Consider the following 27,427-nt stretch of genomic DNA (forward strand, 5'->3'; position numbering starts at 1 on the left):
TGAGGTCATCGCAATAAGATCTCCTGACTGGTTCATCTGTGCTGCCGGCAAAGTGGACAGACCGCCCCCACAAAGCCGTTTAGCAACACAGTAACACTTACCAAACAGATACGTCCTGCTCTATCCTTCGCTGCTGCTGCTGGTTTTCTTCCCCCTCTCTCTCCAAACTACCAGCGTCAGACTCCGGGTGTGACACGTACGCATGTATATCAAAATTCGCCATATTTTACTCAGTTGGACCGGTTCATTCAAAGTTTACAAATACTAGCATAGCAAATTAGCCACATTGGAGGGGGCAGGCACAAAACATTGAGTGCCGCCCGGCCAGCCTCTGGAAAATCGGCCAATCAGAGGAAAGCAGGTCCAGTTGGGTGTTAAAGAGACAGCAGCAAAAACGAAGTGTTTCAGACGGAGGTTAAAATAAGGGTTTTTCAGGACGCCAGTGTGAGAAACATCAGGAGTTTTTTGAGCTGTAAACCATGTGAAGCTACTACGTGGGTATCAAAGAGATGTGTAAGGCCTTGAAAAAAGGCATAATACCTCTACTTTTATGTTTTATCCTACAACATAAATTACATCTGAAACATGCCCCACCTTTGACTTGTGTATCTTTTCACAAGGCGGTTGCTAAAAGACAGCTAACAAGGACTACAGCGTTTGTCGGGAATACTTTGTCGTCATCCAGAGCGCAGCAACTGAGCCTGCCATTCAGCGGGTGATGACATTAAATTCAGGTGACCGTGTTGTAGTTCAATATAGGATGACGTTAGCTTTTTACTTTCGTCAGTTGGATTAACAAACCAGATATGATGCTTATATTATCAATTCATGAAGATTATCTTTATGAACAAAACATGCAAGTTTCATAAACTCTTATTGGACACAGATCTTATTTTCTGCAATAATCCAAAAATCCATTGAAAAACCCCAAAGGCTCAACATAGAGGGAACCCATGTGGTGCTAACTTCTGAGTTTGCCTACAAAATTACATCATGACTGCACCACTCTATTGTGATCCAGATCATTTTGCTCAGCTCAGCAGTCAGCTCTTTCAACTCTAAAACAGCTCTTTGCTTTTTGTCTTTTACCAGGTAAGCCAAATGTAGCGATGTTTTGACCTTTTAATTATGTGTGTGCAGATATTCTGCTCACATGTGCTCAAAATCAAGTATTTTCATTTTCAAAAGTGTTCCACCTCAATAAAACATCTTGCAGGCTGGATGAAACCTGCTCGCTGACTGGGCTGTGTGACACTCCTGGTATAAAACATTAACGACATATCAGAAAGCACAAGACCTCAGAGTGTGGTGTGAAGTAAAGATCATCCTGTCTATTAGATAACAATAACAAATAAAAAAGAAAAAATCTTCATATGACAGAGCCAGCTCTTAGAACCAGCTCGTTCACAAACACATCCCTACCAGGCAGAATGTGAACTGGTTCAAACCTGATGAATCAGAAAGACATCCAAAGCGTCATCAGGCTTAGATATTTCTGTTGCACATGTGAAAAAGCATTAAAATGAAAGCTAAAACCACAAAAATAAGCAAGATTTTTTTTCGCCACAGGCCAAAGTGTCAGAAAAACAGTTTAAAACATATTTTTCAAGCACACCAAAACTGGTGCTAATTTAAAAGCCCTATGTAAATTGCTTGTGAAGCTTAACAACCTATTAAACTGAGAGGATTATACATGCAACCTGAATTTCTGCTCATTCTTCTCTTCAGGGTTATCATGCCACTCTTGGACATGCTACTCTGGACGCTGAACCGTAACAAATCATATTCATACATTTAGCATATTAATGAAGTTAAATATCAGACGTTGGCTTTCCTCTGTTGCTAATGCAAACGTGCCTGATTTATTGTGGATGCGCTTTTGCAAGGCAAGAGTTAGCTGATTCCTCTGGGGCGAGTGCCCTTCCTGTCACACTGATCAGAGACTTTCTCTTGATATGAGCATAAACTGCTCCATGCCCCATCACCGTCAATGTCTGTGCATGCGTGTGAGCCTGTGCGTGTGTGCGTGAGGTAAAGTGGGGGTGTTGTGTGTGTGCATATGCATCCCCCATCACCAGAGGCTGTATTATGCATTGTTGTTGGCATGGCCTACATGCTCACCCAAGCATGGTCCAGTGTGGTACAGTACACACGTCTTCCCATCCACACTGCACTCCCCTGTCGTGTCCGCAGGCCCGCTTCATTTACCTTTGCTCCTGAATTAATGCTAGTTAACTGTCACATTAGCTCAGATCTGTTGGCCTGCTTTGTCAACAACATAAACAGGCCTCGGTGTGTGATAACAAGGGTTATTTTTGCTTTGATACACAGAACACGCATGGACTGGGCTAAACTCGACGTACGTATGCCGGTTACCTAAAGCTGCAGCCATCCATATATAATGTCCACTGGAACAAAATGCACTGTTGCGTAAGATTTCAAGGCTGTACACCGCTTTGTGAGTCCCTCAGCAAAACTGCAGAGAATGCAGGAAAATGCTAAATTTTTCTGGTGAGGAGTGCAGGAGTAGCTAAAGTGCAGGTGTTTCATTCAGTGTCTCAATAGAGGCTAAACTGTGGGCGTGGACGCTCGATTGAATGAGTGCACGGTCTTGTATCTGTGTATCTCTTCGCATGTACATGTGTGTGAAGCATATATTTGCCTGCCAGAAGCGAGTGTGTTAAATTCTCTTAGCATGTGTGACGAATCGAGTGGCTGGGAAAAGAGCAGCGCGTTGCGTGGCCTCTCTCGGCCTCTTGCAAACTGAATTCTAAAGAGCCGATCGATCTGTCAAGGTCTCTGCTCATATTTTTGCTCTGATCTTTACCCCTTATCTTATATATTTGTCTTTGTTATACCTCTCTGTCTTCTGATGAGTCTGCCATTGTGTCTTCTTCATTTCTTGCACATTTTGCACAGACATGATGTTAAATATGGATGCAGCGAGATGTGAGAGATAAAAAACAGAGAGCATCCCCCACTCATATGTCTTTCATCCTAATCCGTAGTCTCTGTCCAAGAAAGGGCCTCCTTTTCACTTGTCCACCCTAAAGCCTCTTATATGTGACCCCTCAGTGTCTCTCTCAAGGCTCTCTCCCACGCCCAGAAGACACACTCACATCTTTGCGTTTTATAAAGAAAGAGTGTCCATGTTGAAACAATGCAATATTTCAATTTCAAACCCCAAGCAGAGGTCATAATTCGTTTACTCCAAACGGCAAAGCTCTACAGAGCAATGATTCGCTGAGCTGACAGAGCCTCTTGCTATATGTTTCCCCTGAAGGTGAAGGCGAATTTACCGCCAGGCTGACTAACACAGCTGCTGGGAGAGCGTGCCTCTCGTTAAAAGAAGTGACCTCAATAAAGATGGACGTTTGGCAGCCCGTTATGTAACCGACTGAGGATGATCCTGAGGCTGTGCGGAACTCTGTGTGTGCGTCGCTTCATTTTTTGTGTGACCTCTTTCATGTGTGCAGCAGCTTGCATGTTTGTGTTTAAGGGAGGTTTACTAGGGGAAGAAATAACATGCACATCTAACAAGTTGTGGGCCAGACCAGAAATACTGGGCTGAATTTTGTCACTTTTTTGAGAAAGAAAATCATCCTCAGAGTTATTAACTATGGAGGCCCTGGACGGACATACCATACTTTTTTACCGTATTTTTACCATGCTAGTGAGTTAATTTCAGCCTTTTTTTTTTCAAAATATAATTGCATTATTATGATAAAAAACAGTATTACTTTTAAAGATATGATAGAAAAAAGTCATGATCTTGATAAAATAACTGAAATCGACTTGTTATGATGGAAAAATTGCATATAATAAAATGTATAGATGCATGTTAGGGCTTCCATGATTAATATTAAACCCTAACTTAAAAAAACAATCGTAAAATGACACTGAGCACTGCTAAACTGGTGCAACAAATACTTAAGTATACATGTTAGAAGATGGTCTGGAAATGACCTTAAGTATAGGAATGGAATACACAGAGGCGGACTTTAAATCCCTTAACCTACCTTTTAGGATTTGGGTGCCTAACCCAAACCCTCTTTGGGTTTTCCTTAGTTTGTCAAATTAAACTCAAAATCTCCAATTTTAGAAGACTTATTGTGCATTTTGTGTATTTCTATGAGAAAAAAATAAGGCCTGAATTGCTTGCATGGAGTTTAAAAAAAATCTACCAATGGGGCAGAAATTTAAAAAAATGTGTCTTGTTAAGTGTCTGAAAATGAGCCGTAATGAGATAGTACATCTTATTCGGAAATCATAAAAAAAAAGTTTTGCTAGACCATTGTCAGATTTTAAACTTACTGGCATGCAATGCAGGCCATATTTTTTTGTAGTTAAGAAAAAAAATGTTTGCTTTTTTTTCAATCTGGCCTCATGAGTTGAATGTGGATCAAAATAACTTAATTAAATAATTTTGACAAGAAATTTAAAAACTCTTTGCATAGATTTGACTTTTTGCAGTATATGCCTTTTCCTATTCCCCCCTGAAGCTACAGGCATGTGCAAAGACTGGTGATGTATACAAATGCGTTCGCAAGTCAAGCGAGCTGTGAACAACACTGTCTGACAGAATAAGGCAGAACGCCTCAGCTAAAACGTGAGGATACACGTCATAGAGAAAAAAGGTGCTAAATTTAATATTTGCTCAAGGGCAGTCCCAATAGAATGAAAATTCTGTGCATAAAAGGTATTATTACAAATTTTAAGAACTTTTTCATGGAGGAGATTTTTTATGACAACACTCAACCTCACCAGTGTTTCAACATCTTCTGTAACCCTTCAGATTCAGAGATCGAACACAATGCAGCACATCATTTCAGGTATGGTAAGTGCTCTTGTTATTTGTGAAATCTAATGAATTTATCATGACTTCCTGTTGTATTGTATGACTTGAATATGCACTTTGTAGTGTTCACTCTGGCTTTGGTTTCTCCTGCAGCTGCAGCACAGCCCCCCAGCAAGGAGCACACAGTTTTTTTTTTTTTTTTTTTTTTTCACCGCAGCTAAAAGAAAAATGAGTCAGGACAGGGTTGGTGAATGTCACAGAGCATTGACGAAATATGTGCTGATGTGTGTTCATGTGTTGTGTGTGTTCCTCCTCTCAGCACACAAGAATCTCCTTTGCTTAAGTTCAATACGGATTAAAACAAAAACAAGATGTCCTCTTTGAACATCCAGATATTTTCACATGAAAGACACAGGTAAAAACAAGAGATGCAGAAATGTTGATTTGATTTGATAAATGGTATCAAACACATTTTCTACTTATTCTCAGACCCTTAGGAGATTTTAACATTGAAATTGCATCTGATTTCGGTGAAAATTTTCATACAGTCCCTACATTTTCTTCCATAAACAGTTAGCTTTAGATGGTTATGCTTAAAAATAACAGAGCTGTGGTCCCTCTGCCATGTCATATTTAGCCTAACTTATGGTGATACTCTACTCTTTAACATGAAAGCTCAACAAAAATGAGTTACTGTAACCCTTCTGAAGTGGTCAAATAGTAAACATATCATACTGAACTCTGCACTAAGAACAGAGAGGCTCTGTCTGCTGCATATTGAGAGATTTGACATTGGCCTGCTCTGTGCCTGCTGTGACCCCACCCCTGGTAAATACAGGGTTGGAGGTTTCCTCCGTGGATAAAAATACACTTGCTCTTCAGCAGAGAGGGAGAGAAAAGCCAGAATTTTTCTCTTTTCTGTGCCTATTGTACTTGAGGAGCTAAAAACTTCCACACTTTTCACCTAAGAATTTTTCATGTGGATTTGAAATACTGATCGCACTTTTGAACATTTTTTGCCACTTTTTAACTGCTTTTCACCATTTTCCACCAGTTTGACCCTTTTTGCCTTACTTTACCCAATTGTGCCCCTCTTATCAAATTTTTGCTCTTTGAAACTATGTTTTCCGCTTTGTAACCACATTTCATTACTTTTTTCTGTCCATTTTTGCAAGTCAATCTGTTTTTGCCAGTTTTTGCCCTTGTTGCCACTTTTGCAGTCATTTGGATTTTTTAAGTTATATTTTACTACAGCATAAATAACAATTAAAAATATGTGTTTCTTTGATAGAAGTGGTTGATTTAAATATGGCTGTCATATTAACTCTATGGAGCATGTTCTTCCTTCCTCCATGGACCCCATTAGGCTGGGCCCCAGAAAGCGCTCCTCTTCAGCCCCTCTTATAGGTGGCCCTTATTATGTGTAGTAAAGGGGTCCGATACCAGATATGACAACAAAGATAAAGATCTAGTCAAGTATTTTTAAAATTTTATGTAACCCTATCTAGGCAAGAAAACCTCACCAGAATCAAAAATCTCTTTCAAGAGTGTCCTGGCCAAGACAGGCAGCAGCACAGAAAAGTTAAAATTTACAAAGAAGTCGTTTCCACCTTGAACAAAAACTTGCATTAAAATTTCAACAAATGTGGTTTTGCAGTCAGCAAAGGTAGTCCTTGTTCTCCAAGGGCCCTCAAGATATAGTCAACAGTTCAAACGTATGAAATATGCATCTAAATTTACTTTCAGTGGTTAAGGAATACTTATATCTTCTGATGTATAAAAAGGCTAAATGTCAAGAAATATCATCAAGAACGAGTTTCATTCTCTAAAAACAATCCTTCAGGAGGTCACCTGAAGCCCTCCAAAAACCAAAAAAATGTCTTAATATCAAGAAAATTATAATTAGGAGGATCCCTATTAATGTATTGAAGCAATGTTGATTTGATTTGATTACTGTGTGTTTAAATGGCATGCAACAAATACAAAGTTATGATTTGTAACAGAGGAATTGATATTGTACTTATAGTGTGAATATAAACATATATTTTAATTGTATTAGTTTCACCTGTACTAGAGACATATAAGAATATTATTTAGATGTGCTGAGTGTTAGTTATTATGTTCTTCTAAGTGCTGATGAAGTTCTGTTGGGTGTGTGGGTATTTATATTTCAAACTGGGCATGTCCTGTAGTTCTCTGGCTTTGTTAACTAGAAAGACATGTTTCAAAATAATTAGTTCACTTGCTGTTACTGCTTTTAGCAAAATCTAGTTGGGTCTTTAACTGAGACCTCCAAATTACTAAAACCTTCCCTGCCTAATTACTGTTTTAATTTCACAAGAACATTCAGTACTAAAACACTGCTAGAACTTTTGTGTAATTTAGACAATGCAGGAGTTTGAATACAACTCTTGATGGGCAGCCTTACTGTGGAAAGGTAGGCAGTCGCCTGAGGTCTGATGCTCCAAGGGACCTCAAAATATACAGTATGTGTAACTGTGCATCAGATATGAGGTAAATGTCTAAAATTACTTTCATTTATTAGGACCTGCATTTTAAATGCAATAATGGGTGAAGAGAGAGTAAAACAGCATCGAAGTAGATTTTGATTTTCCAAAAAAATCCAAGTGGAAGACCCCTGTCCCGAGCAGCCAAGTTCAATCCCTTCAAAAGCCCTAAATATTTTTAAATCATAGTCAGGAAAGGCAATGCAGGTTTATTTATAGATAACCATTCAAACACAAAGGAATTTAAAGTGCTTTACAGAGTTAAAAACAGAATATTAATTACATCCATCCATTATCTAAAACAACTTGACCCTTTTGGGGTCAATGGGAACCGGAGCCATTCCCAGCTGTCATTTGGCAAGAGGTAGGGTAGGGTACACCCTGGACTGGCTGCCAGTCAATCACAAGGTTGACATAAAGTATAGGGAGGAATGCACACACCCACATTCATTGGCAAGAATTAACCTAATGGGCATGTCGTTGGACTGTGAGTAGAAGCAATAATACTGAGAGAGAAAAAGATGTAAAAACAAAGTGATTGCATAAATATTAAGGGACTGACCTAATCCAACAGAGTTCCAGCTAATTGGTGCTAGTAGTCTCACAATTTGTGAAATGGAGATCACCTGTGCAATGAATGTGTCTCGTGATTGTTATGTAAAGACGTCTGTGTCTGGAAGGTCCAGTCACTAGTTAATCAGTATTCCTAGCTACCATTACACCATGAACACAAAAGAACATTCAGAGAAACTCAGAGAAAAGGTTATTGAAAAGTCTAAGTCAGGGGATGGATACAAAAAAAACGTCAAGGCACGCTTAGTTCAGTTAAATCCATCATGGAGAAATGGAAGGAATATGGCACATTTGTAAATCTGCCTACATCAGACTGTCCTCACAAACTGAGAGGTCAAAATAGAGGGGGACTAGTGAGAGAGGCCACCAGATGTGCAAGCTTGATTGAGACATATGCACACAGACTTAGTGCTTGTTGTTTCGTCAAAAATTCAAATTAGATTGACTTTAATTGATTAATAAAATTAATAAAAGTGTAAATCATCCAAGGGGATGAATACTTTTGATTGGCACTGTAGATTGCTCTTCTAATTGCTGCTAAACTTCTGGTTTGGTTTGGTTGGGCTTGTAGTGCTATTTAGTTGCACGGGGGCCTCTAAATGCTTAAAACCACCTCTGCTGATGGATCCATTTCTCTCCCGAGTACCTGTCTTATGAAAAAGTTGTTGTCTTTTAAAACAGTGGTTCTTAACTGGTTTAGCCCCAGGGCCCACCACTACTTCCCTTTTAAAAAATCACAACCCAAATTTGTTTTTGATAAAAATGGAGCAATTTGGACTTGAGTAAAAACACAAGATGTACCAGAATAATAAGAGACTTTTATCAGGTTAAGGTAATGAGATGCCTACCAAAAACAATCATTCCTTCAAAATAAAAGCTCAGCTTTTAAAAGCTAGATGTTTTGCCACATATTTATTCCAAGCACACATCTGCAACCACTGGAAATGGCTTCACAACCCACCAGTTGAGAACATAGGCCCTATGTCATAGGGTTTAAAATACTTAGGCATTTTAGATATTGTGATTCATTAAATTGCTGTCATGCTGTCTAAACCGAACACAATTTATGCAATTCAGACAGCCTTCTGTCTCTTTTGCTTATGGCAGCTGTGGATTCAAAACGCATCTTAGATCTATGTTTTCCAAATCTTGGGCATATTTTGATACCATTGATGCTGAAAATAACAGGTTATATCATTTTAAAACACATGGTGCTGAAAAAGTGCATACAGACAAACAAATGTGTAACATTTGTTGAAAACTGTAAACGTGCTTTTCAAGCACTTTTGAAAGTTACAAGTCCAAAAGCTATGACTGTTTCTTCCTGCTCTTGCTTTTTGTCCTCCTTGAGCTCCCATACTTCACAACCTGTGACATCATCATTGTGCTGTGCAAAAGTTTAGTAAAGCTGGCAGAGGCCTAGAGCTGTACGGCCACAGATAAACTATTGATAGCACAAGTTTGACAAGACTTTTTAGGGCTCGTCTTTCTCTGAGGTCAATCTTGATAGAATTTCCTGTTAGGAAGAGGACTTTGCTGCTGCCTGAACTGAGCTTGAAAAACACACTGACTTACTTCCTTATTCAAGCGTGGAGCCTAATTTGATGTTATGGCGCCTAGATCTCACAAGTGAGTACTTGTGCTCAAGTTTTTCATTGTTTTAGGTTTACAGATTCTGTTTAAAATTCCCATTGTGGTCAAAAATGAAATATTAAAGCTATAAAGTGTTGCTGTGGGTACTGGTACAGACATAGCTAGTTTCCTTAACATGTTGTCAAAGTCCAAAAGATCCCTCGTGTCGGGACCTGAGCATGTTGGTGACATAACATGATTTTTGTCGTTTCTTTCTCTTTATAGGCCTACTATGTCAATGAAAACAGCAACATCTTTCTTTCAGAAATTCCACTTATGTACAGAAATGAAGGAGAGTGAGCCGGAAGAGCTAATGTGATCTTACCTGCCTCTGTCATAAACTGTACGGGGAATAAAACTGATAATGAGTCCCGAAGGAGAACAGAATCCGGGGACAGGACTGAGAGACGTCCTTGACATACTAGTAAAAACACCTCCGGAACGACTGCAAAGCCTGACATTCCAGCTGGGTGAGTCTCCTGAAAATAAAATCATACACGCCTTGTGTCTGATCGTTCTCCAGAGACAGGCACAGGCTCTGGAAAAACTCCAGACTGTGAGGGAAAACCACCTCGCTAACCATCTGGCCGAAAAGTGGCAGCTGAGCGGAGGTAAATTAGAAGATTTCTGCGCCCATTGTGGGGATTTTAAAGAGCTCACAGGAGAATCTTTGGCGGCCTTGGCTCGCATTTTTAAAGTTTTGTCGGAGCAGAGGCTGTGTGGTCATCATCAGAGAAATCTAGCATATAAGAGAGCCGTTTCCAGTGATGACAGAAAAACAAGCACTAATGGCGATCTGGAGTATTTTCAGCTCAGAGAGGAAGCTAAACAGGTCTGCGGCCCTGAGGTGGCAGAGTGGATGTGCGCCTCAACAGATCTCAAGTCAGGGCCTTGCAGTGATCCTCTCAGAAGTCAAAGTGAAGCAAACACAGCTTTAAAAGTGAGTCTCTCTCAGAGTCAGTCAGAGAGACTGCAAAATATCCCCAGCCCACTGCAGGCAAGCTGCTCCATGCCTTCTTACCCCACTCACCTTGAGATAAGTTTACCTCCAACCGCCTCCTTCCAAGATGACAAAAGAACTCCTGAAACACCAAAGGAATGTAAAACAAACACTCCTGCCTGCTTTGATGGCGAAGCTGAGGCAGGAAATGCCCCTGAAAAACCTGGGGAGCTGAGATCAGTTGAACCTTCTGAGTCTACAGAAAGCAGAAAGTTAGACAGTCACATCCATCCGACTCCAAACCAACCCACCAAACCAACCACAGAACCTAAATCTGATCTACCTGCTGCAACAAACATCTTCCTGCCCAAGATGGAAGTTGCAAATGAAATGCAAAGAAGTGATAGTTTAGAAGAGGAAGAAGAGGAAATCTTTTATGCGTTTGTTATCCTGCATGCACCAGAAGATGCCGATATGGCTGACAGCATGAGGGAAAAACTGGAAAAACTCATCGGTTCTAATGGCGCAATTTTCTGCGAGGACTTCGACATCCCTGGGAAGAGCGCTCTGCGCTGCGTGGAGGACGCCATCAACAACTCAGCCTTCACTCTCCTCCTGCTCACACGTAACTTCAACACCCTCAGGCAGGAGGTGGAAGCAGACTCGGCCCTCATCAACTCCATCACCAAGAAACACAAATACAACACAGTGATACCTGTGCTGCCTCTGAAGAACCGCATGCCCAGAGAGGACATGCATTTAGTCCTGCGCACAAAATCCCTGCTTGAGGAGGATAAACACTTTGAGAAAAGAGCACGAAAGGCGATGACTCTATCAACAATAAAAAGGCAAAAGAAGATGTGGACTGAGGAGCAGACACTGAAAATGCAGAAGAAGAAACAGGAGAGACTAAAACAATCAAATGAGCACCAGAAACAGCTGCTCAAGGAGAGCAAAGCTGCAGAGTTGTTAGAGAAAGAGAACCTCGGCCTTTTACTTGCACAGAAACTTCTTCTCAATCCAAGTCTGCCTCAAGAGCAGGGTGATGCCGGGCATCAGACTCAGAAGCAGCCAAATATTCACATTGAAAATGCAAAGTACATCATGATTGGTAATGACTCTCGAATGACTGTGGGTCTGCCTGGAGGTGAGGACAAAGATGATTCTATTTACAGAGAGGAGGAGGGGGAATAAACATGGACTGTTTATTTGTAGAAATTAGAGAAACTGTCATTTTTTGGGAACACTACAATGAAACTGCTTTTAAAACCACTGTGAGGATTTTACTGCTGATTCTGTTATTGTATAAAACTAGTAAAATTAATAAAAGTGTCAAAAACTAACCTTTGTGTTTTATGATTGAAGGACCCCTGAGTGCTCACTGAACAGAACTGAGGCCTTTCAAATATATATAAAGAATAAGACTGCCATCTACTGAATGAAATAGGAATTACAGTTCCAATTCACTTCAGCTGTGAGAATAGATGTGAGGCACAGGGGGGCAGTGTCGTCAAACATATCTTCACTCCTAAAAAGGATCTTTATTATTGGGAAGCACAGCTGCTTACAGGAGTTTACAGATGTGTTTGTATTGTAAGAAGTGAGGCTAACAGATGTTTAAATCACAGATTTGTTGCTGTTTTCATTCGCTTCTGCCTTTTTTGTTTTACAATTATATTGTAGTCATACTCAGCTCACAATATGATAAGCAGCATGATACACAGTTCTTTTCTACAGTTTTCCAACTCTTTTCATGATCTTTTTTTTCCAGGTTGTATATCCTTTTATGAAACAATCCTTTTTTTCCTTAAAAAGATGACTCTGATAAGCGCTACTGCTTCAGCAACTATGGAAGAGGATTAGGGCTAGGAAAAAATAATGCTATGCCCTATGGCACTAAAGCTGAAAGGACGGGAATGAAGTTGAAGTACTGTTTCAAGATTAAAATAGAAATTTCGAGAATAAGGTTGAAATACAATTTTGAGAAAAGTCTAAATTTTGGGGGAAAAGGTAAAACATGATTACACCATAACAGACAGCCTTATACCAGGGAAATTTTGAAACTGTACTTCAGAACTGGATTTAACATGCTGACTCTTTCACCTTTAACTCATTAACAGTGTTACTGTCTAATACAGTGTATCTCATTTTTTTATTCTGCGCAGGCACCCTTTAAAGTTTTGAAGAATCCCAAGTTGTACCATATGAAACTTATTTAAAAGACTAACATTTTACACCCCTGTTACTTCCAAGGGATTTATGTTTGCCAGAATCAATGACATAAATCTCTAAACCACTCACATGAAACAGTTCAAATGCCCTAGAAGAAATTTTTTGTTATTGTATGGGCCTTAAATACACATTTTATTTCATTTCTCACTCCATGAACACCAGACAAACCGAAAAACCTGCAAGACCCCTACATTGATGTGATTTCTGGAGCATGTGGGAACATTTTGATGATTTATGCTGGGATAGCCAGTGACCTTCATACTCGTGGTAATTTTTGGTTACATATAAAGCTTTTTGAAGGCACCTCTGATGATGCCAGGAGGCATCCCTGTTGAGAATGGCCGATGTTTGTCATAGTCTTATTTCAACAATTTTCTCTAAATTGTATTTCAACTTTATTCTAGACGTTTCAACTATTTCCTGGTCATTTAAACTTTTATCTCTAATTTTTTTCCTTCACATCTGGTCCTCATCCTCTTCCGTAAACTACTAACATCCAAAAAGAACAGTCAAAACTAAATACCATCCTCTGCTGGGCAAATAATTATATGGCACCATGTTTTTGTCAAATAGATTTAAACTGTCCATAATTGACAATTTGATCATTCATTCTTCTGCTGCATGGTGTCATTTTCAAAATACTGCATCACTTTTTTCCAGCTGTCGTTGACTCTAAAACTAATATCAGTAATCTCCTTGTGAGTGTTAAAGGTCACATATTTTACCCTTTTATGCCAAGTTTATATTGTTCTCAGGGGTCCTCAAAACATGCTTGTGAAGTTTGTTGATGAAAACACTCCAGTATTTGATTCTTGCATGTCTAATACCCCTCTGCTTCAGCCCTGCTCAGAACGAGCTGTTTCTGTGTCTGAGGCTTTAAATGTTACTGAGCTATCTGACTCTGCCCCTCTTGGGAAATGGATGTGACTCAATGGGTGTGGCTCTCCTAATCCTCCTCTCAGCTGGCAGCTGGGGCTAACTCCCCACATGACATCATTAGGGGAAAATCTGAGAACAGCTCGTTTCAGCACACATTTTCTGAAAGGTGGCGAAAGAGAGAGGGGGGAGGGAGTGGATTTTTCTGGTACTTGAGGGGATTGTGGACAGGGCAGGGGCACTTATTTTGTTAGAAAAACCCTGAAAAAGGGATTTTTGCATAATATGTCCCCTTTAAACAATATCTGCATGCCTTATCTCTAAGAATCCACTCAGCTAGAACAGCTCATCCTGTGTTCTGACCTCAGAATAGGCTGAAACAATAACTTTGGAAAGTCATCAATTATTACTCAGCTTCCACCAGTCAAACTTTCACACAGGTGAACAGATATTGGGGGAAATATATTTGAAGAAATTAACTTCATTTAGTTAGTTAAATGAATAATTATGTTTTAAAGTGTATTTAATTAGTCCAAAACCAGGTTTGTGAAGAAAAAGTAAAGCTACTTGTCATATTGTCAACCAGAGGTGGCAAATGTACTCATGTAAAAGAGTAACTTTGGTTAAATTATACTTCAGTAAAGGTTAAAGTACTGGTCAATAAATATACTCAAGTAAAAGTTAAATCAGTTACTTTAAGCTACTGAGGAGTTGTACAGTAAAATGCTAGTGCTCTGGTAAAGTAAAATACACAACAAAATTGACAGTGTTTATTGAACTTATATAGAGTTCAATATAACGCTCTAAAAGTGTCTATACTGGTTAATCTACACTTTTAAAAGTCAAATATTTTACAGTGTGACAGAGCTGCGATACTCTTGAAAATCTGTGACAAGGTAGGTTTCCTCTGGGGAGAACAAAGCGGAGACTCAACTTTATAGCAAAACCATTCATCTCATGAAGAATGAGCTGTATCCATCCTTTAGGAGCTCCTAAAGTCACAGGTGGGAACTCTAACTCAGTGGATAACTTCATCCATGTGTCTCACACAAAAAAACAACAATCCACCAAAACATGAGCAAAAGAAGCCCCACAGGGATCACTGTACAACAGGCAATATCCAAACACAACTAAGCACATCGGAATAAGTTGCCCTGTAGGGTCAACCCTCATTTCTTTACTTTAGTGGACACTGTTTTAAAAATGAAGGGGAATGTTTCATAAATACAAAGGTGATAGGTACGTTTGCACTTTCTCTTAGGGCATCAAAATGTTCCCAAACCTTATGTATGTCTTGGCCTAAAGTGTTCATGGTCAGATGCAGTCTTTTTTGGCAACATACACATTCTTCAGCGGCCAAGCTGGGGCATTCTCATGTCTTCATCCTTTAGTGTACTGTCCATAAGAGTCTGTGCATGCCAAGTATTACTTATGTTCTAAGTCTAAATATTGACAAAGTAAGATAAGATAAAATGAAGCAAAGTCAGAGTAGGGTTTTTTTTTTTAAAAGAATCTTTGTCAAAAGAAACGTAAGAAAAAAAGCTGCTTTTAATCACTGTGTCTGATGCAGTGGATTCAGAAATTCTAAATTACTAAAGCTCGAAAACTAGCCAGCCTCTATTGTGATGATCTTGTTTGGATTTTAGGTAAAAAAAAACCAAAAAAAAAACCATCTGTTTAGTCATTTTCATAACCAGCTAAACCTACTGAGACCAGATTGTTTGTTTTGAATCCATTTTCTGTTAGGATCAGTAGGACCTGATAAGTACAAAATCTAAGCCCTGTCTTTGAACATGAAGTAGTTTTCACTCAAAAGTGATCTGCATACTGGGACAAGAAACTCCTTTATTAAAACTACATTTTGAGTATTTTTCGCCCTGTTGGTTCGAGGTGAACTAAACTTTCAAAAAAAAGTTATAGAGGTTTTGGAAGATTCCTTTTTAGATATCAGATATTTGCAAATATAAAAGGTCCCCCTAAATTTCCACGACATTAAAATGTCTATTAAATTCCCCCAAAAAATACCTAAAGAATACCTCAGATATCCTCAAAAAGTTCAGGAAACTTTTCTGAGAAAGCCTAAAGATGTTTAAAAAAATAAATCACAAAAAAGCAATGAAAGCTCCCGAAAATTTTCAGACAAATTCCCCAAAATTACAAAGCAAATTCCATCCAAAATTTCAAGTAAAATGTCCAAAATAGTGGTAATAAAAAATAATGGAAAGTGTCCTGAATTTTAATTTCAGGAACATTCAAAAGAAATTCCCCAGCCAAGTATTCCAATCAAATTTCAAACACTTAAAAAAAAAAAGAATTACCCTGAAGAGAAGGTGGCTGTTCAGTCAGTAAGGTCAGGTATGAACACAATTTTTACTGTAAAAAAGTTGCATCTTTGAAAATTCCCAATATTTAGAGAATTAAACAAAATCCCACTACATTCCCACAGGGTTCCAAGAAATAATGAACAACTTCTTTTTAATTCCAAATAAATCCCTTTAAAATACTCCCTAAAATGTTTCAGTAAACTTTTTCTGAAAAAAACAAATGATATACATACATTTTCTCCAAAAATCCAGAAATATATATTTTTAAAAAATCCACCCAAAGTCAAATTCCCCCCAAAATTTTAAATAAATCCCCCAATTGTTCCATTGAAAATTATGGGAAATTCCTAAACAGTTTCCCCCAAATATCCAAAGAAATTCCCTAAAAATTTTATGAAAATTCTGGAATTTTTTTAAAAGAAATTCCCCACCAATATATTTCAATCAAATTCCCAAAACTTTAAGAATAAACTCCCCAAAAGCCAATTCCCTAGAAATCCCAAACAAATTAGATAAACTTTTATGGATATTCTGGACAATTCTGCCAAAAATTCTAGTAGCATAAGTTAACCATGTTTTAGGTTAGCCAAAATGTAACAGGATCTAAGGAGGTTAAACCTCCATGCAGAAACTTTAAGGTAATGGTACTTTTGCGTTTTATGGGTGATTTTGGTTACTGTGTTATAAAAAACGGAGTAAAGGGTTTTTTTAACTGTCTTTTCTCCGTGGAAACACATCTGGGATTTAATCAAAAAACCTTGCCTGTGAACTACAGCTTGGTTGTGTGATGACTTCTGTCAGGACTGAATAGACTGGGTGGGTGGATCACGCATGCGCAGAACGCTTATCCTCCGAACAGTGCGGCAGGAAAAGCGCAGGGAAGACGCCACGGAGAGAGGGGGAGAGAGATAGGAGAAGGGAGGAAAACCGTAAGAGATAGAAAAAGGAGCAACAACATGGAGGAAACGGCGTCTTCAGTAAGAGAATGAGGCCGTCCTCTGGTGTCAGACTCCAGCTGTCCTCCTCCGCCGCTCAGCTGCTCCGTTATGTCGGATAAACATGTCAGGGAATGGAGGAAACCTTCAGGAATCCTGCTGCTAAAACTGCGCTGTGCTGTTACGGTTTAAGGATACCACCGACACAGTAAGAGCCGAAAACTAAACATGGTGCTCATGTGAGCCAGAGGGAGCCTTTTTCCTAACCCAACTGCTCTCCCGTCAACCAGGCCACGCTCAAAGTTTTTCTTTTTTTTCTGGAGAAGGGGAAATTTTGCTGCATTGAATTCCTCTGGACGGGATGTCATCCGCAGTCAGGAGGAGTTCCTCGGGCTGACTGATCCTTCAGCTGCACTCAACTGAAGAGAGACAGAGGGAGAGGGGGAGAAGATGGGAGATGCTGCAGATGACAGACGGACCTTCATCGTCCCTGCCATCAAGAGCTTCGATCACTATGATTTCACCAGGGCCAAGATATCCTGCAGCCTGACGTGGCTCGTGGCCAAGGCTTTCGGCTCGGGTATGTACTGGCGCCTCGTAATCATGCCATGTTTAGATCGGATTCAGTGGAAAACCACGTTAAGATCACCATAGATGTGTTACAATATGGGCTAATGTTAAGTAGACAACAGGGGGCCTCTGGAGGGACTATTTTGTCAATTTAGCACCGGAATCATACACATTGAGACACCACACGACCTTTGATTTAATATTGATAGAAAATTTTTACCATTTTCCCTTTAGGTAGGACAAATTTGATGAAAAAGCTTAGCAAATATCAATTTATATGAGCTACGTTGAGGTCAGAGACACCCTGTCACAGTTTCAGCGATCTAACTTGTTGCTAATGCTGATAATTCATCACTGCAGAAGTCAGGGCAAACCTATTATGTAATACTTAGACTGGAGATCACACTGGCTGAGGTCTGATCAACAGATGCTTAAAGGACTGAGTCTTTGTTGAAGGTTTAGTATGGGATACTTGTCTTTATTAACTAACTGATAAGAAATGCAACAATCACAGATGGATTTTAATGCACATGTGAGAAAGACGACAATTTTTACTTCTTATCTATCTTTTGATCTTGTCCTGTTGATGTGTGAGTCATTTTGTCAATGAAATATTTCACCCTAGTGTCCTTTAACAGTCAGATGTATCGCTGTTGGTGAATTTTTGACACCTTCCCAATGTCAACTGTTTCAGGCATCAACATTTGCAATATAGAAGATATCAGTTCCCACTGATTCTCTTGTTTGCTTTTGTGGGTCATAAAAATCAGTTTGATTCAGAACCAGCTAAAAAATTGTCGGGAGCTTTAAAGTTGATCCAAACAGCTTAATATGTAATATATATCATTTTAAAGTGAGATTATGTTCCAGCTAAAGAATAAGACGTGGAGTGGAAAAAGAAAGGTGTATAGGTGCAAAAAAATGACAACAGAACGGCTGCGACTGTTGAGTGGTCATCAGAGTAACTCTGTGACTGTTCAGTGGTCATCAGAGTAACCCTGTGACTGTTGAGTGGTCATCAGGATAACACTATCACTGTTGAGTGGTCATCAGAGTAACTCTATGACTGTTGAGTGGTCATCAGAGTAACTCTGTGAGTGTTAAATGGTCATCAGAGTAACTCTGTGACTGTTGAGTGTTCATCAGAGTAACTCTGTGAGTGTTAAATGGTCATCAGAGTAACTCTATGACTGTTGAGTGTTAATCAGAGTAACTCTGTGACTGTTAAATGGTCATCAGAGTAACTCTGTGACTGTTGAGTGTTCATCAGAGTAACTCTGTGACTGTTGAGTGTTAATCAGAGTAACTCTGTGACTGTTAAATGGTCATCAGAATAACTCTGTGACTGTTGAGTGTTAATCAGAGTAACTCTGTGACTGTTAAATGGTCATCAGAGTAACTCTGTGACTGTTGAGTGTTCATCAGAGTAACTCTGTGACTGTTAAATGGTCATCAGAGTAACTCTGTGACTGTTGAATGGCCATCAGAGTAACTCTGTGACCAATCATTGTTTATCAGGGTAACTCTGACTGTTGATTGTTCATTAAGGTTGCTTGTTAAAGGCTTAAAATGGTATTTTAAAATGAATTTTCATCCTAGAAATTAAGCCTGGAGGCAGGGAATAGCTGTTTTGTTTGAAAAAATGATTTACACATTTTATTTTTTGCTGTTGGAACAAAATGTTCAAAGGCCATTTGTAATGGAAAAATAAAAAATATGGTCTTAAAATCTTTTGATTTGGTCACTGAGAATGCAAAGAAACAAAAATATTTTTGTCTTTGATCAGTGTATTTTAAAGATGCATACAGTTTACCAACCAAATGACGCATGATGCATGACTACATGATATTCTGCCCAGGGCTCTGTTAGAGAAGTTTCTGTTTTTGTACTAACTAGTGTACTGTAGGGCTGTGAAAGTCTGATACTTTCATGGCTTTCCTTTATGATATAATCCATTTTTTATTGATGGATAGTATTAAATGGTACAGAAGCTTCAATATAAACTACAGATTTTAGGCATATTTTTAACCAGCAGCTGTTGTGAGCAAGAAAGAGCAGCAATGTCCATTTCAAATCTCCATGTCTGCTGATGTGTGTCAGCTCCTTTTAGCATTAACATTATGCATACCAAAGACTGACATTATCTAAATTGCACAAACACACTGACATCAAAATGTTTCCAGTGTGTAATTTAGAGAGATGGCAGGAGTTTGGAGGCATTTTTTTAATTTGAAAACAAAATTTTCCCAATATGGATGCCAAGGACTCCACTTTGTGTTGAAATGGTATCAAAATAGGCATTGATAAGTTTGGATTTTAACTTGCATTTAAGTTTTAACTCTGGTACTGTGACAGCCTTTAGTTCTCCTTCATAGTGGAGTCCAGCCATGTCCTACCCTGCAGCTCTTCCCACTTGCTCCCATAAAGAGTTATTCCTGTGTGCTCTCAGCCCAAAAGGTTTACTCATGCTCCTGATGAATGCGTTCCCAACCTCCTTGTGCTGAGTTTCTAAAAAGCCATAACACAGACAGACATAAACCCATTAAAAGACAGACCTCTGAATCACTCCTATTGATCAGTGCCAAAAAGACTGCAAACAATCGACCTGTAATGTTGGAGAGACGTACAAAGAAGAGAGCAGCAACCTGTGAGAGAGCTGCTCTTAGCTTATAAGACTTGTGGCTGTTAGCATACTGTACTGCCACCATGTTTATTTCCATCCCCTCCAGTGACACAGTTTTAGCTCCCAGCACCGCCGAGAACTGTGGCCCAATTCATAGCCGGTCCTCAGAGCTTTGTTTGGCCTAGTTTGGCCAGATGAGCGATGGTTTGAATGTGGTGTTACTGGGATGTAATCACTGTCTCATCAGCTGAAAGGTTTTTGTTGAGACTTTAGATTTATTTTTACATGATGGGAAAACAGAAAATGTAAAGTTTGATTGCTAACAACAAAGGATGGAGGAGAGAGGGAATAAGACAGGCTGGACAAAAACAAGCAGAAATGAGTAATAGTATGAAATCAAGGCAAAGTCAAAGAAAACAAAAGGTTTTAATAAAGCTTTCAGGTGGAAATACACAACCACAATTCCAAATTAGTCCGATATTTCATTCACAGTAGAGCACAAACAACATATCAGATGTTGAAACTGCCATTTCATATAAAATATGAGCTCACTTTGAATTGAAGAGCGTAGGGCTGGGCAGTTATGGCAAAAATCAAAATCACGATTAATTGAACTTTTTACCTTGATTATGATTAATGAATGATTATTCCACCCCTAACCTCTGACTCTGTTTGTACTGTAAATATTTGTATAATTTTAAAAGAGCAACTGAAAGGAACGGGCACAAATTATCAATTTATGTTTATCTATTGAAACATTTGAAATCAAAACACACATCAGCTGAAATGAAAATGGTTTTCATAAAAAATAGAAGTTTTCCAAGAAAAGGTGAAAAATTGAAATAATCAACACGGCAGGTTTTCTTTGGTTAGAGGCTCTAAATGTTGGTTTTGATTATTTTTTGATTAATTGCCCAGCGCTTGAAAAGGCCCATGTTCAGCATCCTCTCTTCTTTAAACAGCAGTCTGTTAACATATGGGAGATGAGTTGCTAAAGTTTTGGGAGAGGAATGTTGTCCCATTCTTTTTAATGTAGGATTCTAGCTGCTCAACAGTCCTGGGTCTTCTTTGCCAGTTTTTTTGTTTTATGATACACCAAATGTTTTCTGTTGGTGAAAGGTCTGGACTGGTCAGCACCCAGACTCTTCTACTGTGACCCCATGCTGTTGTGATGGATGTGTTATGTGGTTTAGCATTGAAATATGGAGGGCTTCACTGAAAGAGATGTTGTCTGTATGGAGGCATATGTTGCTCTAAAACCTCTATATATTTTTAAGCATTGATAGCTCCTTTCCAGATGTGTAATCTGTGTAATGCAACTCTATTCTATTAGAGATGCAGGTTTTCCAACTGTTCATTGATAACAAGCTGGATAGTCCCTCCCTTCTTTTGTGTTCCCAAAGTGAATTTAAATTTTTGATTCATCTGACCACACATTTTTCCATTTTGCCTCAGTCCTTTTAAAATAAGCTTTGGCCCAGAGAAAACAGCAGTGTCTCAGGAAACACATTATTAACACATATTTGATGGATATATTTTTACATTATCATGAAAAGGTAAACAAAGAGTCATTCACAAGGACCCACCCACTTTTAACAGCAATTGTAAAACTAACATAGACAAACACATTTGGGTTAATATTCCCTGTAAAAAGGGCCACTTCATGAACCGAAACACTGCAACTGTTGCATCCACACAGAGATGCTGGTGAAACCTAGAGAGGTGAGTGCAGACAGTGTGTCCTGGTGACCAGTCAGTTGTATAAGCTCATCTGAAGTTATAATTGATTGAAACCTCTTTGAGCGTCTTTAGTTCAGAACAAACATAACCAGTATTCTTTATCAGACTGAAATTGTGCCATCAAAATTCTTCTCTTTCCATCCAAACCCAACATTCTACCTCCATGCATTTCCTTTGGCCGATGATGTGAATCATTTAATTTTCAACCCCCTAAACCTGACATGTCAATTTCAAAAGTCTCATATCTGGTGGGCTATATTTTTAGATGCTTCAGTGACGGGGCTTAGCATTTTGGGCATGGGGAGTTGTGTGAGTGGGTTTAAATGTTAGATCACAGCTTAATTGTCTCTGCTAAAGTCTTATTGTGGATTTATTTGAGCATCAAATGAAATTGCAGCAAAGTGGACTATGGTTGCCTCAGTTTTAAGAGCAATGCTGAAGTGCCTAACGTTCAAACATCTAACCTGACAAGCAGAGAGACACAACAAAGCTTTGGAAAACTATCTGCCTGCCAACACAATGTTCAGTTAACAAGTCAGTCAATACATGAACAGCATTGATTTTTCAAATGCTCTTTTGGGTCTAATACAGTTGTTTAGTGTTCACCATCTGGTGTTTAACTTCGTCCTTCACTTCATTCAGTCATGTCAATTGAGTGTAATTGAACTCAACAGCACTCTGTGGTAATACACTGACTATTCAGCCCAAACTGGGCCACAGTGTGACATCTCTACCATGGCAGTCAGTTTTAATTTCAGTGGAAGTCTGATTTCAAACATGAAGTCCAGTAAACATTCAGTCCTTGGTTTTGAACATTGAAGAGCTATGTTACATTATCTTCCACAACACCAGAGTGATTTTGGCTGTATCACAACAGTGATGTAACCAGCAGCACCACAGATCACCAACACTAACTTTTCATTAAAAAGATGCCTCTGAAAGGATGGAGATGAGCCCCCTTGGCATCACTTTAAAAAGGGCCAATAGAGTATTTTCTTCAGATGTGGCAGCAGAAATAATGGGTTTCTGTTAAAGCCATGAGGGAAATGATCAGTGGATTGAAAACATGCACACTCATCACTGCAGTGAAGTAACTTCAAGGCTTTGATCAGCGAACAGCTCTGCAGTCAGTGTTATTATCGTTCAATAATCTGTGTTTCATATGCTGCAGTTCTTTGAAATCAAGGATGGCTCATGCTTCCTGCTAACTTAACTGCTCAGTGTGTAATGTAGAACAATGGACATGGATTGGATTAATGGTATATGTAAGACCAGCCTTTGTGTAGCTTGCAAATCATAGGGTTAATGGTTTGATGCCTTGTCTGTCTGAATGCAGCCAAGTCTCAGAATGAATGAAAATGTTCTGTCATGAACAAATTTGCTAACAACGTAGACAAACTAGCTTAAGAGGGCTAGTAAATAAGTTATGCAGTTACAGCTTTTTCTGGCTGCTAGAAAATGTGCAACTTTGGCTGAAAGAAACACGCGGTACTGAAAAAAAAACATTTAAACCAAGGATTATGAGTTTATGAATAATCTCTGCAAATGAGTTATTAGCAAAGAATTATCCTGACTTTCAGCAGCTAGATTACTGTATGGATTAGCTTTTACAACAAAGAGCATTTAGCTGGCAGAGATAAACACCACTGACCTTGATGTTGTGCATGCTGAGCTGTGATCCTCAGAGTCTCAGGGGGACGGTCTTCTCCATGCCTGGACTTCCTGTAGCAGCTACTTCCTGTCTGTTTCCTCTGATGGTGAACACAAAGAAGAGGGGTTTTACTTGACAAGGCAGATTTTTTTATGAACTCTAGAAAACTTGCTTGCGATGCTATAATAGGTCACTGTTAAGTTTTAAACACTTTTTGAATACCTAAACCTCAAGCCTAATGGTAGTTTTTAAATACTTTATGTGATTGCTCTGTCAAGAGTTTCCAAGTCTGTTTAAAGTAGGCTACATTTTTTTCACCCGAACTTAAATTCTGATAAAACTGTTGTTAGTAATGTAAAACAAGAAAGTTTGGTAAAACATCTGCCTGTTGCTTTAAGTATCTCCTCACAGTGTGGGGTTGTTCTGGGGGGTTGCACTAACCACAGCCACTGGAAAACTGCTGAGGTTTGATCACATGCCTGGTGAATTATTTCTGCTCTGAGTTCCCAGTTTTCATTTTATTACTCTGGTAGGTTGGGCTCTTTGCTGGCACACTGTTGTTGTTTTGAATGATTTGAGTACAGAAAGCTGCTCTTTTAAGCTGGGTTCATTTAGTGTCCTTTGTTTCCCTCGGTGTGAGTCAAAGGAAATGACCCCACTCACCAGGAATACACTCATGCTGGAGCAAACGGTGTCTAAAAAGTGTGTCACACAGTGACAGATGAGCGTGGATACAGGACGTTTGTGATACAAAGACAGATTGATGACAAGTAAGGTAACAATTTGAGTGAGCAGTTATATGTGATAAGATGTGTGTGATGCGTTAAACCATTTGTTTTTCAATAAGATTTACTCAGTGAGGTAACAGGATTAGAAGTGCTGCTGCTCTGTAACTTATACTTCATCTTTGGCTAATGGTTTCTAAATGGTGAGCTGAGGCACACAGGAATGTCCTGAGTCACTTCAAGGTAGGATGTGGGAATTTGTACAACCATACATTATTACTACAACTATACAGCAACTAACAAGGTTCATGTATGTCCTTAAAAAGTCTTTCTTAAATTGGACTGTTGTCTTAATTCAAGGCCATAAAAACACAGTATCACTCCTTCGGGTTTAGTCGTGATGTGCATTTAGAATGATAATGGTAGAGTTAGATAAAGGAGGTTGATATAGCTTATGTTGTAGCTATGGGGAAATTTTTGGCTGAAGATGTTGAGAAAAAGCTTGAGGAGCAATGGTAAGTGTTTTTGAATCACGCCAAGAAGGCCTAAGCCCTGAGTTAAGTTTACAGGTTCTCTCTCCATGCACAGGTTCTCTAAATACTTTGGTTTCCTCCCACAGTCCAACAACATGCTTGTTAGGTTAATTGTTGACTCTTAAATTGCCCATTGATGCAAGTGGGAGCAGTCGCTTGTCTGTCTCCGTAGCTGAGTGTTTGACTGGTGACCTGTCCATGGCATACCCTTCCTCTCCCTCAGTGATAACTGCAGTTGTCTCCAACCACCTTGTGACCTGGAATGAGATAAGTATTATAGATACCTGATGGATAGATGGACATTTGGTACTAGGGACTGTGATTGTCTCACTCTGCTCTTCACTGTAAGACCAAACAGTTAAAGGTTGTTAAAGATTCAGAACAGCTATTTCAGCACTATTTTTCTGAGTTAATCAAACACATTTTTAGTTTTTAAGCTAACACTACTTGATCACTCTGTGTTTTGTTTTTGTCATTGTACTCAAATCATTAGACACGCATCCCTTAATTTAGTATCCTAATACGTTTTTGAGTATTAGACACTTTAACACCATGAATGTTAGAAAAGTCCCACCTGGCTGTGGGTAGAAACTTCACTGTAGCATGGATGGTGTGATAGAAGAGCACTATCTAGTTCAGTGTGCACATTTCAGTCATTGTCACCCGTGGTCACTAAAGTTAGTCTACCTGGGATGGCTAGTAGAAGAAATAAGTGAAAACTAAAGGTATGTGATGCATGTAGCTGTAGGAAAAGTACTTCAACATGTTGTAATAAATGTAATTTAAACAGAATTTTCAAAGTATAAGAAAGTTTATATAGCTTATCTAAACCTTAAAAGGCTTGGTTAACCTAACGTAGATATATAAGTAAAATTGAGTTGCTATAAATAAACTAATATTTGAGTTCTATTAACTTATCAGGGTTTACAGGGCCTGTTAATGTCAAAATGTACTTTTTAATACTCATTTTCAGCATGTTTCCTAGAGTATGCCATCTTTTCTGTTTGTTTGTAGTTGTACGAGTGCAACAATCTTTTAGCTCGTTGTCGCCATGAGGGCGAAGCTCTTAGTGAGAATGTAGTGAAGCCATGGCAGCAAAGGTTCTGATGTATAGAAATAATTACGGCATGACTTTTATACTGCCTCCACGTTTTTGCTGTGTATGTCTGTGTCGATGCAGAGATGGAGCTGGAGGACAGGGTATGCATACTGTTCAAAAATAAAATCTTCCCCCTCTTTTGGTGTCTGTCTCTCTCCTCAGATGCTGTACCAGAGGAGCTGGTGGAGCCTTTTTACAAGGATCAGTACAACCAGGAGCACTTGAAGCCTCCTGTGGCGTGCCTGCTCCAGTCTGCAGAGCTTTACTGTCGGGCCGGGAGCCTGATCCTACGCAGTGATGCCGTCAAACCTTTACTGGGACACAATGCGGTCATCCAGGCCCTGGCCCAGAAAGGCCTGTATGTCACAGACCAGGATCGACTGGTTACTGAGAGAGACCTGACCAGCACACCCATACACATGGTGAGTGGAGATTTACCTGCTTGCATCTGAAACCTAACAGGTTTTTTTGTCTATGATATTATGTCTTTTTTTTCCAAATAAACATACATGGTACGTAATAATGAAGTCCAATTTGGATTTTAGATCTAAATAAACCAAAGCCATTTATGTTATGCATATTCTCTTGCATGTGCTGGTGCCTATTATACTATAACCCAGGGCTATATTGAGGACAATTTCATAGAAAGTTTCCAACTATAGCAGAAAATGTCCACCACAATTTCTCAGGGCTCAACTTTTCCCTTTGACTCCTTCCTTGGATTTACAGTCTAAAATACAAGCAAAGTTGAGAGTGATATAAAACCAGCTGAGTCTTAAAAAATAAATAACTTGAATGTTGTAATTCTCTGTCATGCAGCTAATTGATAAATAATCGTATTGTCTCTGCAAAAAAACACCAGAAAGTTCTTTGAGTTTTGGATTTTTTCCCTCATAGGAGTTCATAATTGAGTTATTTGATAGTGTGTTTTTTTTGATGGCAGTAGGTGTTGAACTGGTAGGCAGTCCTCCAAGGGCTGTCCTGTTGAGAGAGAAACAACCACTAATGACAGGTTTCCTATAGCAACCCATTACTCACTGTTGAGCCTCAGTGTCATTATACAGTACCGGGCAAACATGACATGCCTTAGCTCCCAACACCAAGAGATATTCTTGTACTGTGATGTCAATATGTACGCAGAGCTCAGCGGAAACAATTAATTAAGCTGTGATGTACAGATACTTTTATAAAATCCATTAATTAGCTTGTAGGAAATTCGATTATTGGACAGTATATTCCAACAAAGTAATCTGATTGGCATTAATAGAGTGCTGATACAGAGTGCAGAAGCACTGGGACTTTACAATATGTGTATCACTTTGGTGTTCTGAATACAATAAATCAATCAATCCCACAAGAGGGGGTAAGTGAATATAGGGCAGGCAGCATCATGTGTGGTGGTTCTTTCATACAGTAGCTGTAAGAGCAGCTTATAGTGATTAAAAACTACAAGGCCTGTTGCACCAAACAGCCACTTAAATCTTCTTCTCTTTGTAATCCTCCAAGTTATCCCACCTTTCAAAACCATCACCAAGACAATAGTATGTTTATGGTGAACTTTATAAAAAGAGAAAAGTGTAATATTTAAGAGACAGTCATTGTTGGTGCAACTGCTTTAATGTTAGTAGAGCATAAACCCTGTCCAAATCTAAAGCTTACATTCAAGCTA

At 39.0% G+C, this 27,427-nt stretch overlaps 2 protein-coding genes across 3 annotated transcripts in view; both read left to right on the plus strand.

Annotated features, from left to right (window-relative positions):
- The first annotated feature begins 9,271 nt into the window (after positions 1–9,271).
- ticam1 (toll-like receptor adaptor molecule 1) lies at positions 9,272–11,775 on the plus strand. The gene is made up of 2 exons (XM_041802355.1): positions 9,272–9,507; positions 9,736–11,775. Exon 2 carries the CDS (start codon positions 9,875–9,877, stop codon positions 11,642–11,644), a length of 1,770 nt encoding a protein of 589 aa, XP_041658289.1. The 5' UTR covers positions 9,272–9,507; positions 9,736–9,874; the 3' UTR covers positions 11,645–11,775.
- Positions 11,776–16,741: 4,966 nt separating this feature from the next.
- camsap2b (calmodulin regulated spectrin-associated protein family, member 2b) overlaps positions 16,742–27,427 on the plus strand; it is a 50,556-nt gene continuing 39,870 nt past the window's right edge. Inside the window, exons 1-2 of one of the 2 annotated variants that reach the window (XM_041803077.1) lie at positions 16,742–17,397; positions 25,921–26,180. In XM_041803077.1, the coding sequence (XP_041659011.1) occupies positions 17,268–17,397; positions 25,921–26,180 (390 nt within the window). In that variant the 5' untranslated portion in view covers positions 16,742–17,267. Of the gene's footprint in view, positions 17,398–23,969; positions 24,172–25,920; positions 26,181–27,427 lie in introns of those variants that run through there. The other variant, XM_041803078.1, reaches the window with a different exon arrangement.

Source organism: Cheilinus undulatus, linkage group 13 (assembly GCF_018320785.1).
Source record: "Cheilinus undulatus linkage group 13, ASM1832078v1, whole genome shotgun sequence".
In the NCBI taxonomy this organism is placed as follows: Eukaryota; Metazoa; Chordata; class Actinopteri; order Labriformes; family Labridae; genus Cheilinus; species Cheilinus undulatus.